Source organism: Scyliorhinus canicula, chromosome 11, assembly GCF_902713615.1.
Source record: "Scyliorhinus canicula chromosome 11, sScyCan1.1, whole genome shotgun sequence".
Taxonomy (NCBI): domain Eukaryota; kingdom Metazoa; phylum Chordata; class Chondrichthyes; order Carcharhiniformes; family Scyliorhinidae; genus Scyliorhinus; species Scyliorhinus canicula.
In genome coordinates, this window is record NC_052156.1 from 3,306,461 (window position 1) to 3,322,193 (window position 15,733).

Genomic DNA, 15,733 nt, shown 5'->3' on the forward strand with positions numbered 1-15,733 from the left:
ATAACAAGGAGAAATGCGTTTTCCGCACAACCAGACTAGCCATCCTCGGCTATGTCGTGGAAAACGGAGTCCTGGGCCCCGACCCGGACCGCATGCACCCCCTCTTAGAACTCCCCCTCCCTCATTGTCCCAAGGCCCTCAAACGGTGCTTGGGTTTCTTTTCCTACTACGCCCAGTGGGTCCCTCAATATGCAGACAAAGCCCGCCCACTCTTTAAGGCCACACGATTTCCCCTGTCAGCCGAGGCACGCCAGGCCTTCAACGGCATCAAGGAGGATATCGCCAAGGCAGCCATGCGGGCGGTGGATGAATCCACTCCATTTCAGGTTGAGAGCGACGCCTCAGAGGTAGCTTTAGCAGCCACTTTAAATCAGGCAGGAAGGCCAGTTGCATTTTTCTCCCGTACCCTATCCGCTTCAGAACTCCGACACTCCTCAGTCGAGAAGGAAGCACAAGCCATCGTGGAGGCTGTTCGTCACTGGAGGCACTACCTCGCAGGTAGGAGGTTCACCCTCATCACCGACCAACGATCGGTTGCCTTTATGTTTGACAACTCGCAAAGAGGCAAAATTAAAAACGATAAAATCCTGCGGTGGAGGATCGAACTCTCCACCTATAATTACGATATTAAATATCGACCGGGGAAGCTCAACGAGCCCTCGGATGCCCTATCCCACGGGACATGCGCCAGCACGCAGATCGACCGCCTGAAAGTCATCCACAACGACCTCTGCCACCCGGGGGTCACCCAGCTCACCCACTACATCAAAGCCCGAAATCTGCCTTTCTCCACTGAGGAGGTAAAAGCCGTCACCAGAGACTGCCCGATCTGTGCGGAGTGCAAACCGCACTTCTATAGACCAGACAGGGCCCACCTGGTCAAGGCTTCTAGGCCCTTTAAACGCCTCGCGATCGATTTCAAAGGGCCACTCCCCTCAACTAACAGGAACGTTTACTTCTTAAACGTCATAGATGAGTTCTCCCGCTTCCCATTTGCTATCCCGTGCCCTGATATGACCTCCCACACAGTCATTAAGGCCCTGCATAGCATCTTCACCCTGTTTGCTTTCCCCAGCTATGTGCACAGCGACCAGGGTTCATCCTTCATGAGCGACGAGCTGCGTCAGTACCTACTCGACAAGGGCATCGCCTCGAGCAGGACTACCAGCTACAACCCCAGGGGGAACGGGTAGGTGGAGAGGGAGAACGCGACGGTCTGATAGACCGTCCTACTGACCCTCCGGTCCAGGAATCTCCAAGTCTCCCATTGGCAGGAAGTCCTCCCAGACGCGCTCCACGCTATTAGGTCCCTCTTATGCACAGCGCCCAATCAGACCCCTCACGAGAGGCTCTTCATTTTTTCCAGGGGCACTACCATGGGGGTCTCACTCCCGGCATGGCTGAAGACACCGGGCCCTGTACTCCTGAGGAAGCACGTCAGGGCACACAAAACCGACCCCCTTGTTGAGAAGGTGCGCCTGCTCCACTGCAACCCCCAGTACGCCTTCGCCGAGTTCCCCGACGGCCGTCAGGACACCGTATCCCTCCGGGACCTGGCACCCCCCAGGTCCAGCATCCCCTGTATCACTACAGATGCTCCCTTCACCCTACATCCCATCCTGTCGCCCCCTCGGGCTCCCGAGCCCACTGAGCCCACTAGCTCGCTCCACCTGTTCCGCGTGCCTGCACCGGCTAACCCCCAGCGCCCTCGGTCCCCAGTCGAACCAGACGGGTATGGAGCTCGGACGAGATCTTCCCTGGAGTCCGCCATCGTACCCCAACCCACAACACCCATCCAGCCACCACAAGAGGCTGCAACCCCGGTGCTTCGCAGATCGCACCGGACAGTCCGACCACCGGACAGACTCAATTTATGGACCACCACACCCGCCGGACTTGATTTTTTTTGTAGGGGGTGAATGTGGTGAATGTAACTCCGTAATTCACACTGTATTGTATATACATGAGACCATGCATTTGTAAGCGCAGTTGCGTTGCCCAACCACTAGGGGTAGTAGCGCTGGGAATGCTTAGGAGTTTGTACAGGGCTCCACCCTTGGCTCCGCCCATGACTCCTCCCCCTGGACTGCTGTATGAATACCAATGCTCAGAGCCAGTCGTTTAGTTCATCGATAGTTCAACGCGGAACAGGCTGGCTCTGTTGTAAGTAGATGAAAACCACTGTTCATATCTTAAAGCACGTATCTAGTCAATTGATAGTTCCATCACCCCATCAATCACCCCAGGATAGATACAGCACGGAGTTAGATACAGAGTAAAGCTTTCTCCACTGTCCCCATCAAACACTCCCAGGACAGGTACAGCATGGGGTTAGATACAGAGTAAAGCTCCCTCTACACTGTCCCCATCACACACTCCCAGGACAGGTACAGCACGGGGTTAGATACAGAGTAAAGCTCCCTCTACACTGTCCCCATCAAACACTCCCAGGACAGGTACAGCACAGGGTTAGATACAGAGTAAAGCTCCCTCTCCACTGTCTCCATCAAACACTCCCAGATACAGCACGGGGTTAGATACAGAGTAAAGCTCGTTATGTATTGTCCGCATCAAACACTCCCAGGACAGGTACAGCACGGAGTTAGATACAGAGTAAAGCTCCCTCCACACTGTCCCCATCAAACACTCCCAGGACAGGTACAGCACGGGGTTAGATACAGAGTAAAGCTCCATTGACACTGTCCCCATCAAACACTCCCAGGACAGGTACGACACAGTGTCAGTAAGGCTTCTTCTGAAATAACCAAACTACGGCCTCAGCTTTTAGTTGTGACAACTCCCCTGTAACTGTGCTGAGTGGCGACAGCCAACCTGATTTGTGCCAGTTTTAGGATCTTTGAAATGTAATGTTTTCCAGAAATTTATTAATCTGACCTGTATGAGTAGCATTTTCTCACTCAAAATAATTGCCTTTGTTTTACTTATTCAGAGTCAGAGGTTGCCTCTGAACCTCTTGATAAAATGGTCAGTGATGTGGATACGTCTGTCGATACAGGTAATTATAAGCTTACTGCTTTTCCCGATTGTGTGATGTGGATTTGTCCTTCGTGCTTTTGATTTTACAAGAAATATCAAATTTTCTGAGCTATGGGGAGAGAGTTCATTCAAAGAGCTAGTGTGATTTAATGGACCGAGCGTCCTCATGTGCTTTATCAATCTGTGTAGGTTATTTAATTCCTGAAATCTTGCTGAAGTTACTGAAGCAGTCACAGGTGAGAAGGGCTGTTGGCAGAAGAGTTTCTGAACAAAATGATGATTGAAATGTCAACTTCATCAGTGTGCTTCTTTTGCTCTTTCAAGGGGACGTGGACATTGAAGACAAGGCCATTATTGATTGCAAAGGATAACCAGGTTGCCGCACCATAGGTTACTTAACCAGTTGTCAGACTTTATTTATGGAGGTGTTGCTTGTTCACAGTCTACGATGGAAGAGAGGGAAACCTCCCAAGTTCCTCTGATGACGTTCCCACATAATCATGCGACATACTGCACACAGGGAATTGGTCACATGATTATGGAGAATGACAACAAAAATTAACTTCAACTTTTACTCATGGTGAACAGTAATGGTATTATTATTATTGTACAATTTTATATACGCATCAGCATGGCAATATTTCAGGTGAATGTTGGTTCCGCTGAGGCAGAGTCCGTTGCTCGGGAGTCTTTGTCTTTCTCTTGGTACCATGTTCCACATTTGGCTCAGGAACATCATCTGATAAGTTGATTCTTCTTCAGCTTCTACACATGCTGTTGGTTCAACTGGTGCAGAATCTGAATTCGACTTGGCCGTAGGTTCAGGGATTTCCAAATCTTTGGTGTCCGACATTGGTCTTTCAGAAAGCGACTCTGCAAATTCTCTTTTTGAAGCGAGGATTTGATGTGTGTGTCTCCTCCAAACTCTCTTGTGAAACATTGTGGCAGGCCACACTCGTCATTGAAGAGTAATTTCTTGCCTCAACTCTTTCTCCCTGCTGAAATCTTCATGGTTTCCATGTCTGTTCATGGAGAGTAACTTGGGTTTTGTTGTTGTCGGCCAACAGTGCTGGCCGTGTCAGGGGGTCAAAGCAAATCAAACTTTGTTCTCAACTCCTTTTCGAAATGCAATATTGACGGAAGGGTTGGAGTAGGCAGACGGGCAGGGGTTTCTGTAGGAAATGAGAAACCTGTTTACTATTTTAGCTAACAGTTCTCCATCCTTTGATGCTTCGATGGCATTTTTCAATGACTGTACCAACCTCTCCGCCAATCTGTTTGTGGAAGGATGGTAAGGGGGCCATGGTAGCACCGTGGTTAGCACTGTTGCTTCGCAGTGCCAGGGGCCCAGGTTCGATTCCCGGCTTGGGTCACTGCCTGTGTGGAGTCTGCACGTTCTCCCCGTGTCTGCGTGAGTTTCCTCTGGGTGCTCCGGTTTTCTCCCACAATTCCCGAAAGATGTGCTGTTAGGTGAATTGAACATTCTGAATTCTCCCTCTGTCGACCCAAACAGGCGCCGGAATGTAGTGGATTTTCACAGTAACTTCATTGCAGTGTTAATGTAAACCTACTTGTGCCACTAATAAAGATTATTATTAAAATGCGCAGTCTTCATACATTGTATGCCATTGTTTATCAGGTAGTCACTGAATTACTTTGACGTGAACAAAGTCCCGTTATCGCTCACTGGTTGTCCCAGTTTGCCGAGCTGTGCAAGTGCTTCATCGAAACTTTGATTACCTTTTCTCTACTAACTTCATTGTCATTATTTTGGGCCATTTGGAATGTGCATCCACTGGGATTTTATTTTATTTATTATTGTCACATGTATTAGTATACAGTGAAAAGTATTGTTTCTTGCATGCTGTACAAAGAATGCATACCGTACATAGGGAAGGAAGGAGAGACTGCAGAAAATAATGTTACAGTTATAGCAAGGTGCAGAGAAAAGATCAACTTAATACGAGGTAGGTCCATTCAAAAGTCTGATGGCAGTAGGGAAGAAGCTGTTCTTGAGTCGGTTGGTACGTGACCTCAAACTTTGGTATCTTTTTCATGATGGAAGAAGTTGGAAGAGAGTATGTCCGGCTTGTGTGGGGTCCTTAGTTATGCTGGCTGCCTTTCCGAGGCAGCGGGAATTGTAGACAGAGTCAATGGATGGGAGGCTGGTTTGCGTGGATTGGGCTACGTTCACAACCTTTTGTAGTTTCCTACGGTCTTGGGCAGAGCAAGCTCCAGACCAAGCTGTGATACAACCAGAAAGAATGCTTTCTATGGTGCATCTGTAGAAGTTGGTGAGAGTCGTAGGTGACATGCCAAATTTCCTTGGTCAAGACAAGAAACGCATCCTTCAACTGGCCCCGCAAAATCGATGCGTGCTCTTTACCATGGTGAAGCAATGGAGTATTTTGTATCCTAGCACAAGATGGACATTATCTACTCTTTCTTCAATCTGTGAGTCTAGGCCTGGCCACTCCTTGCGAGTTCTTTCATACATACGATTCTCGGACATCTTTTGTGGAATTGATCCAGTTTACAACTCCGCAAGCATGGAGGAATGATGACTCTGATCCCCCATCTCTGTACTCCATTTTGAACGGTTAATTCAGGTTCCCTTGTTCGGTGCGGCTTGAATTCTGGATTCTTCCTCTGTTCATCCAAAAGTACAATAAGAAGTCTTACAACACCAGGTTAAAGTTCAACCTGTTGGACTTTAACCTGGTGTTGTAAGACTTCTTACTGTGCTCACCCCAGTCCAACGGCGGCATCTCCACGTCATCCAAAAGTAAACCTTTCAAGATCATGTCCATGACCTTCCCCATCACCAGGTCTGACCTTGTGTGACTCTGCATTTTGAGATGCAGTCATAGGTATGCTAAAGGTAAAGTCACCACAGTCCCAGCTGACCACAGGCTGCTTTCCCCTTTGAGGGGGAGAACTGACTGGTGGGGATTTAACCTGAGGCAAGGTGCAAGGTTGTGAAGACACGGCCTTCATGAATATTGTTCAGGTCCACTGGGAAAAGTACACATAGTTCTCCTGTGGTTCGGCTTTGTCCCATGTTGATGAATGTGATATAACATCGGAAATTCACATGATGCTCCAATCTTCTTTATTTAATCTCGGAATTGTGCGCTGATAAGATGAGGGACCATCTCTGCAAACAACTGGCAGCTGGAGACGGTATTCCTTGGTATGGACCAAAAATCGTTGACAAAGTCCTGTGGTCTGTTCACGAGGGAAAATGTCTTTCATACAGATAGTGATGAAATCCTCTCATTCCAAAAACTATACTCAAGGCTTATTTTTCCAATTGAGGGTCATTCTCTTCCGTGTTTGTCAACGTTCTCAAAGCAATTGATCTTTTGTTTCCATTTGGCGTTGTATGAGGGACAACTGCACCCACGCCATTGGATGATATGACACGTGCGAGTTGTATTTTCAATTTGAAGTTGAAATGAACTCAGCCTTCCGATTTCTTCAGCACATTTATGACTTCAGTTTCCGCCTCTTCGCATTCTTTTGTCCAAATTCATTGTTGGTTTCCATATAATGATGCATGGAGTCGTTGTAATATGGTATGGTAATAATTGGTGCATCTAAAATCACCGTCATTTTCTGAGGTTCCTTGTGCAGCTCGGCCTTATCAATTACACGGCAAGGCAGCTTATTGATGATTGGAAAAATTCTCTCTTGACTTTAAGATTATGTCTTTCAAGATGTTCCAATGTATGTACTAAATTCTTTAGGTGCTCCTATTCAACCCAGTAATTAAAATGTTGTCCAAATAACAGTGAACACTTGGCCCATGAACATTTGGAATGGGGCTGGTGCAGACGTTATTCTGAACATAGGCGATTGTACTGAACAGTCCTTTGTACATTGCAATCGTCAGAAGAGGTTGCGACTCAGCTGCTACCTTCACCTGGAGGTATGCTTGGCATAAATCTATCTTACTGAGTTGTCTACCCAACAATCCAGCAAACTGATCCTCTATTAATGGTCGACACACAACACTGAGTTTATCATCATTTTAAAGTCACCACAGATTCTTAGTGAGCCATCTGACTTGATAACTGGGACAATTTGGGTTGTCCAATCTCTCGCCCTCACACTCTCGGTCTCTCCACCTTTCATCAAATTCCACTCTGACTTTTGATTTGACAGTATCTGGCACGGCTCTGGCATTTAAGCATTTAGGGGTGCTATCAGGTTTTATCTTAAGTCGTGTCTCATCTCCGGTCATTTCCTCTAAGGTGTTTTCAAATATCTTCTTGTACTTTTCTGAGAGTTTCTGTAATGTGTTCTTTCCATCAACCAATTGGTTCACAGCTTGCCAAATTTAGTTTGTTTTCGATCAACCAAGCTATTCTGCAGGAAAATTTCCCTTTACCACATGTAATGGCAATTTTTCAGATTGGCCCTTTATTTCAACTTGCACCATGAGATAACCCTTCACTGGAACCACCTGTTCCATGTAAGTTCTCAAGAGTATGGGTGGGATTTTCCAGCCCCTCAGCCACATGTTTCTTGGCGGCGGGAGACGCCAGGCCATTTGCCACCGCTGTCGACGAGATTTCCCATTGGATTTATATATATATTGTAGGGCAGCATGGTGGCGCAATGGTTAGCACTGCAGCCTCACGGCGCCGAGGTCCCAGCTTCGATCCCGGCTCTGGGTCACTGTCCATGTGGAGTTTGCACATTCTCCGATTGTTTGCGTCGGTTTTGCCCCCACAACCCAAAGATGTGCAGGGTAGGTGGATTGGCCACGCTAAAATTGCCCCTTAATTGGAAAAAATTAATTGGGTACTCTAAATTTTAAAAAAAGATTTATTGTCACGTGTACCGAGGTACGGTGAAAAATATTGTTCTGTGTACAGTCAAGACAGATTGTTCCATATAAGAAAAAACATAGGACATACGACAGATACTCGATGTAAATACATAGACACAGGCATCGGGTGAAGCATACAGGAGTGGAGTACTACTCAGTAGAGAAGATGTGTGGAGAGATCAGCTCAGTCCATAAGAGGGTGATTCAGGAGTCTGGTAACAGCGGGGAAGAAGCTGTTTTTGAACTCGTTAGTACGTGTTCTCAAACTTTTGTATCTCCTGCACAATGGAAGAGATTGGAAGAGATAATAACCCGGGTGGGCGGGGTCTTTGATTATGCTGCCCGCTTTCCCCAGGCAATGGGAGGTGTAGATAGAGTCAATGGATGGGAGCCAGGTTCATGTCATGGACTGCGCTGTGTTCACGACTCTGATGTTTCTTGCTGTCCTGAGCTGAGCAGTTGCCATACCAGGCTGTGATGCAGCCCGATAGGATGCTTTCTATGGTGCATCTGTAAAAGTTGGTAAGAGTCAGTGTGGACATGCTGAATATCCTTACTTTCCTGGGGAAGTATAGGCGCTGCTGTGCTTTCCTTGACATAGCTTCGACGTAGGTGGACCAGGACAGATTATTGGTGATCTGCACACCTAGGAATTTGAAGCTGTCAACCATCTCCACCTTGGTACCGTTGATGCAGATAGGGGTGTGTACGATACTTCACTTCCTAAAGTCAATGATCATCTCCATCGTTTTGCTGACGTTGAGGGAGAGATTGTTGTTGTTACACTTCTCCACTAAGTTCTCAATCTCCCTCCTGTATTCTGACTCATCGTTGTTCGAGATCCGACCCACTACGGTCGTGTCCTCAGCAAACCTGTAGATGGAGTTGGAACCAAATTTTGCCATGCAGTCATGTGTGTACAGGGAATATAGCAGGGGGCTTAGTACGCAGTCTTGCGGGGCTCGGTATTGAGGACTAATGTGGAGGTGGTGTTGTTGTTTATCCTATGGCACTTATGGCATGCTTGAACTTTTGTTGATATAGGTTTTCAGAGATGAGAGCAACAGAATCTCCCGTATCTACTTCCATTTTAACTTTGTGCCCATTTCATTTTGGCTAGATCCACAATCTCTGTGTAACGCCTGGCAGCGATAATACACCAGGTTTTAGTTCTTTGATCTCCTTAGACATCGGGCTGGATTTTTTGGCCGTGCCCGCCGCAGGATGGACGTGGACCACGTAAAGGTCCATTGACCTCGGGCGGTAATTTCCGGTTACCGGGTGGATTCGGCCGAAGAACCCAGCCATCGTGTTTTCCTGGGAATTTCCATTGTCTTCAGTCATTGTGTCTATTCTTTTTGTGGATTTGAGTGCGTTCTTGCGTTTACCCACTTTCAAGGTTTGAGGATTTTGTCTGGCCCAGCACATCTTTGTTATGTGACCTTTCTTGTCACAATTACGACATTTGTTTTCCCGGCACCAATGTTCATGTGGAAAATTCCCACACCTACGGCATGCTTGCATCTTACATGTTGAAAGATCTTCTATTCTCAGTATTCATCTTGTTTATTTTGGTGCCAGCTGAAATTTGGGAAGCTTCTTTTTTTGCCAATTCCATGGACACTGTAATTCATTCAAGCAAGCTTGAGTGTTAAAGAGCTTTCTGTCAACAGTCATCTCTGGATTGTTTCATTTCTCAATCTGCACACAAGTCTGTCTCGCAGCATGTCCTCAAGGGTCGATCCCAAATCTCAATTCTTTGCCAGTTTCCCTCTTCTTGGCTATTTTGATAAAATCTGAATCTCTCTGCGATGATTAATGGTTTGGGCGAGACGTGTTCTCCAAGAGTCTTTGTTAATTCCTCAGAAATTATTCTACCAGGCTTTGCAGGATGGACACCCGATTACACTCAGGAAAGTTGCCAGAAATCCTGTTTTCAGCAATGTAGTACTGGAATCTCTCTTTGCAGGAACTCTATGATTCCGCATTCTCATTGAATGTTTCCAGAGCTCACCTTTCCCGGCATCGCAGTTACTTCTTCTTAAGTTGCAGCACTTTCTTTAACTCCCCCCCCCCCCCCCCCCTCTAATTTCTTTCTCTTCCAATTTAATTTGTATAATTTCTTTTATGGTTTTTAAAAAAAAAACACAACTTTTGTTTGGACTGTGGCTTTAAGAAGTTTTCTTTTTACAAACACCAATCAGCTTTAAAGTAGAAAGTTTTGGCTGTGATTCTGCTTAACCTTGGTTACGGTCGCGTTATTTTTTTCCTATTTGAGGGGGTCTCTCTGTCTCTATGTTCGAGGATCTGACGCTGCAGTCGCCAGGTGCGAAGGAACACAGCTGGGAAAACTCCCCAGCTTCGAGGGGAAACTTGTTTTTTTACAGCCTACCCCCTTATTTCCTGGATTTCTTCTTTCTTGGATGTCTTCCTTTTGTGTTCTGAGCCTATTGATTGTGCAAATCGCCTGGGACAACAGTCAACGTTCTGGCTGAAAGAATGTTCTCCTTTCCCACCCCGGCTCTCTGAGCGCAGAAAGAAATCCAAGTGTGGTCCCGAGTGCTTTCTGTCCCTTCCAAATTAATGTGCGCTCTTTGCAAGGCTGAAAAACCGGTTCCTGACAGCCAGCGCAACCGCACATCCGTGGAGGGTGAGTTGTCTCCCGAAAATCGACCTTCACTTCAAGGTCCAGGTCCGAGTTGTTTTTTCTTCCAACTCCAGGTTAAAGTCCAACAGGTTTATTTCGAATCACTAGCATTCGGAACACAGCTCCTTCCTCAGGCGATGAAAGTTAGTGATATGAAACAAACCTGTTGGACTTTAACCAGGTGTTGTCAGACATCTTACTGTCTCACCCCAGTCCAACGCCGGCATCTCCACATCATTTCTTCTCACTATTATTGGAAACGCATCCTCGTTGCCAGCTTTGTTTTCAATACTGTTTTCAAAGTTTTCACTTTTACTCAATGTAAACACCAGGCTGCTTTCCCGTAGGTGACGTAACCAGTTGTCAGAGTTTATTGACACAGTTTTCCAGCCTTGCTCAGAGAGCACAGAAAGCACTCGGGATTGCTCCTGGATTTGTTTCTGCGCGACTGAAATCCGTGAGGGGGAAAGGAGAACACTTTTCAGCCGGAGCGTTGACTGTTGTGCCAGTCAATTTGCTCAATCGATGGGCTCACGATGCAAAAGGCAGACCTCCATGAAAGGAGAAAGTCAGGAAATAAGGGGGTAGGCTGTAAAAAAAACGAGTTGCTCACAGTCTAAGCTGGAAGAGAGGGAAAATCTCCCCAGTGCCTTTGATGTCACACAAAATCATGGGACATACTACATAAAGGGCATTGGTCACAGGGTCAGCACTAAGGGAGTGCTACACTGTCAGGGGGTCAGTACAGAGGGAGTCCTGCACTGTCAGAGGGTCAGTACTGAGGGAGTGCTGCACTGTCAGAGGGTCAGTACTGAGGGAGTGCTGCACTGTCAGAGGGTCAGTACTGAGGGAGTGCTGCATTGTCAGAGGGTCAGCACTGAGGGAGTGCCGCACTGTCAGAGGGTCAGTACTGAGGGAGTGCTGCACTGTCAGAGGGTCAGTACTGAGGGAGTGCTGCACTGTCAGAGGGTCAGTACAGAGGGACTGCCGCACTGTCAGATGGTCAGTACTGAGGGAGAGCTACACTGTCAGGGGGTCAGTACTGAGGGAGTGCTGCACTGTCAGAGGGTCAGTACTGAGGGAGCGCCGCACTGTCAGAGGGTCAGTACTGAGGGAGTGCCGCACTGTCAGAGGGTCAGTACTGAGGGAGAGCTACACTGTCAGAGGGTCAGTACTGAGGGAGTGCTGCACTGTCAGAGGGTCAGTACTGGGGGAGTGCCGCACTGTCAGAGGGTCAGTACTGAGGGAGTGCTGCACTGTCAGAGGGTCAGTACTGAGGGAGTGCCGCACTGTCAGAGGGTCAGTACTGAGGGAGCTGCACTGTCAGAGGGTCAGTACTGAGGGAGTGCCGCACTGTCAGAAGGACAGTACTGAGGGAGTGCTGCACTGTCAGAGGGTCAGTACTGAGGGAGTGCTGCACTGTCAGAGGGTCAGTACTGAGGGAGTGCTGCACTGTCAGAGGGTCGGTACTGAGGGAGCGCCGCACTGTCAGAGGGTCAGTACTGAGGGAGTGCTGCACTGTCAGAGGGTCAGTACTGAGGGAGTGCAGCACTGTCAGAGGGTCAGTACTGAGGGAGTGCTGCACTGTCAGAGGGTCAGTACTGAGGGAGTGCTGCACTGTCAGAGGGTCAGTACTGAGGGAGCGCTACACTACCAGAGTTGCCATCTTTTGTTTCAGACACTAGACTGCAGCCTTGTTTGCATGCTCAGATGAATGTTACAGAACTCAAATCCATTACTTCGAAGAAGAGCAGGGGCATTTTTCCCAGTTCCTTGGTGAATATTTACTGCAAAAAAAACAACATTATTTGGACATTATTAAACTGAACGCTGCAATAACTGCACCAAAATATGGTCCACTTGACTTTGGGGCTGAAGTGCTGTGAGATTGGGGAAAAGTGCTGGTGAAATGCCCATTATTTCTTTCATTCTTGCAATGGGACGGTTTGAACAAAAAACTGACATAAATAACGTCCTAACCGAAGCAAAATATTTTGATTCTTCTCCATAGCATGTTCTGTGATGCGGAATCAGAGGCACAATCCTTTCAAGATACCCCGTGATTGTGATATCTTTGTCCTTCGGGATATTGAGCGGGAGCAGAGGAAAAGGGTAATATTTTAATCCTTCATGGTTAAACTAATATGCAGAAGTTGGTGATCTGGTCCAAGATCTGGTTCTTTCTGCACTGTCTCTCTATTCGAGTGGGAAACACCTCAATCACAGAAAGTGGCCCATCTAAGAACATTCAGGAGAAATCATTTGAATAAATGTTTTGACCTGTGGGGTAGTGGAAATAGAGACAGACAGTTCACACCTCCCATCTTAATTAGATCAGTCCCAAACTAATCCCATTGTTCCGCCCTTTCCCACCAGAATCCGGAAACAATATCAAATTAATCTCTCCCTCTCGCCATAGAACTGTATCAATCCCAAACTAATCCCACTGCCCCACTCTCTCCCCATAGCCCTGTATCAATCTCCAAACTAATCCCACTGCCCCACTCTCTCCCCATAGCCCTGTATCAATCCCCAAACTAATCCCACTGCCCCACTCTCTCCCCATAGCCCTGTATCAATCCCCAAACTAATCCCACTGCCCCCCCCCCCCCCCATAGCCCTGTATCAATCCCAAACTAATCCCACTGCCCCTCTCTCTCCCCATAGCCCTGTATCAATTTCAAACTAATCCCAATGCCCCGCTCTCTCCCCATAGCCCTGTATCAATCCCCAAACTAATCCCACTGCCCCGCTCTCTCCCCATAGCCCTGTATCAATCCCAAACTAATCCCACTTCCCCACTCTCTCCCCATAGCCCTGTATCAATCCCAAACAAATCCCACTTCCCTACTCTCTCCCCATAGCCCTGTCCCAATCCACAAACTAATCCCACTGTCCACGCTCTCCCCATAGCCCCGTATCAATCCCCAAACTAATCCCACTGCCCCACTCTCTCCCCATAGCTCTGTACCAATCCACAAACTAATCCCACTGCCTCACTCTCTCCCCATAGCTCTGTACCAATCCACAAACTAATCCCACTGCCCCCGCTCTCCCCCCCCCCCCCCGCCCCCATAGCCCTGTATCAATCCCAAACTAATTCCATTGTCCCACTCTCTCCTCGTAGTCCTGAATCAATCGTAAACTAATCCCACTGACCTGTACTTTCCCCATAGTCCTGGATCCACCCCAAACTAACCCCACTTCCCTATTCTCCCTCTGGGCAGCACAGTAGCACAGTGGTTAGCACCTTTGCTTCGCAGCTCCAGGTTTCGAAGTTCGAATCCCGGCTTGGGTCACTGTCTGTGCGGCGTCTACACGTTCTCCCCGTGTCCGTGTGGGTTTCCTCCGGGTGCTCCGGTTTCCTCCCACAGTCCAAAGATGTAGAGGTTAGGTGGATTGGCCATGATCAATTGTCCCTTGGTGTCCAAAAGGTTAGGTAGAGTTACGGGGATAGAGTGAGGGCGTGGACCTAGGTAGGGTGCTCTTTCGGAGACCTGCTGCAGACTGGATGGGCCAAATGGCCTCCTTCTGCATTGCAGGGATTCTATGAGATCACAGAAAGTGAAAATCCCTGCCGCATAAATCTTGAATTGCCCAGAAAAGAAACTAATTGGGTACAGCTGTTGAAGTGGCAACACATTTAAAACGGCAACACAGCAACGGACAAAGAAGAGAAAATAAAAGGCTGAAGTTGTCCTCACTTCCCAGATCTTCTGGGCTATTTTGATGAGACTGTTGAACAATGGAGCTCCTACTCTGAACTATACCACCATTTTGTCCTTTCAAATGGAATTGAAAATGATAGGGAGGTGGCAACGTTTTTCAGTGTGATGGGCACAGAAACCTTATTAAGAAGACCAGTGCAGCCTGACAATCCTGGCACCAAATCATATGAGGACATTGTAAACGTCCTGGAGATGCATTCTGCCCCACCCCACCCCCGCCCCCAGCCACTTGTCAGAGCAGAAAGGTTTAATTTCACAAAAGACACCCAAGAAGAGAGTAAAACTGTTGCACAATGTGTTGCAATATTCAAGAAGCTCAGTGAACACTGTGAATTCAGGAATTAAGAGCTTGTCGTATGAGGAACGGTTGAGGACTCGGGGCCTGTACTCGTTGGAGTTTAGAAGGATGAGGAGGGATCCGATTGAAACTTGCCGGATAATCTGAGGCCTGGATGGAGTGGACGTGGAGAGGATGTTTCCACTTGTAGGAAAAGCTAGAACCAGAGGACACAATCTCAGAATAAAGGGGATGATCTTTTAAAACAGAGATAGGGAGGAATTTCTTCAGCCAGAGGGTGGTGAATCTGTGGAACTCTTTGCCGCAGAAGGCTGTGGAGGCCAAATGACTGAGTGTCTTTAAGACAGAGATGGATAGGTTCTCGATTAGGGGATCAGGGGTTATGGGGAGAAGACAGGAGAATGGGGATGAGAAAAATATCAGCCATGATTGAATGGCGGAGCAGATGCAATGGGCTGAGTGGCCTAATTCTGCTCCTGGATCTTATGGTCTAAGTACTGAATGTACCCTCCATGACAGGTTGGTCTGTGGCCTTCAGAGTGAAGCAATCCAGAGACGCCTCCTGACAGAGGCTAACCTCACCCTGCAGAAAGCCAGAGAGATTGCAGTCTCCATGGAGCTGGTTGCAAAAGCAGAGCGACTGAATGCATCAACTCGACTGCCCATCATGACAGTGGAGCATGCACACAAGAGAGCAAGCTGCCGAGAGTGGCCCACTGTGAAAAGCTTGGTCACCACCCATCTAATTCTTTGGTGCAGAAACTTTGAATGCCGTTAGCGTGGCAATAAGGGACACATTCAGCATGCTTGTCAAAACAAAAAAACAAGCACAGAGTCTGAGAGGCAAACCAGAGAAAAATAAACCTTTTTATTTTCAATTTAGAGTATTTTGTTTTCCAATGAAGGGGCAATTTAGCATGGCCAATCCACCTAACCACCTCCTCTTTTGGTTGTGGGGGCGAAACCCACGCAGACACGATGAGAATGTTCAAACTCCTCACGGACAGTGACCCAGAGCCGGGATCAAACCCGGGTTCTCAGCGCTGTACTCCCAGTGCTATCCACTGCGCCAAGTGCCGCCCTAGAGAAACATAAACCTGCCGTCTGACATAACAAGAAGAAAAAGGATCTCAGTAGGAATGGGAGGATCAGAGAGACACCGAGTCTGAGGGAAAAGGCCCCTCCACATCTTGTCAGTGGTAGTTAGTTCACAGGGTTCCTGGGTA

The 15,733-nt window shown here is 47.7% G+C and overlaps 2 protein-coding genes across 3 annotated transcripts in view; one reads left to right on the plus strand and one right to left on the minus strand.

The window, feature by feature from the left end:
- Nucleotides 1-15,733, minus strand: part of LOC119973715 — a 103,993-nt gene that overhangs the window by 64,331 nt on the left and 23,929 nt on the right. The gene's annotated exons all lie outside the window — the stretch shown is intronic.
- cfap100 (cilia and flagella associated protein 100) overlaps nucleotides 1-15,733 on the plus strand; it is a 73,933-nt gene that overhangs the window by 6,615 nt on the left and 51,585 nt on the right. For both annotated transcript variants that reach the window (XM_038812114.1, XM_038812113.1), the window contains exons 3-4: nucleotides 2,951-3,016; nucleotides 12,493-12,593. In XM_038812114.1, coding sequence (XP_038668042.1) covers nucleotides 2,951-3,016; nucleotides 12,493-12,593 — 167 coding nt within the window. The remainder of the gene's footprint in view (nucleotides 1-2,950; nucleotides 3,017-12,492; nucleotides 12,594-15,733) is intronic.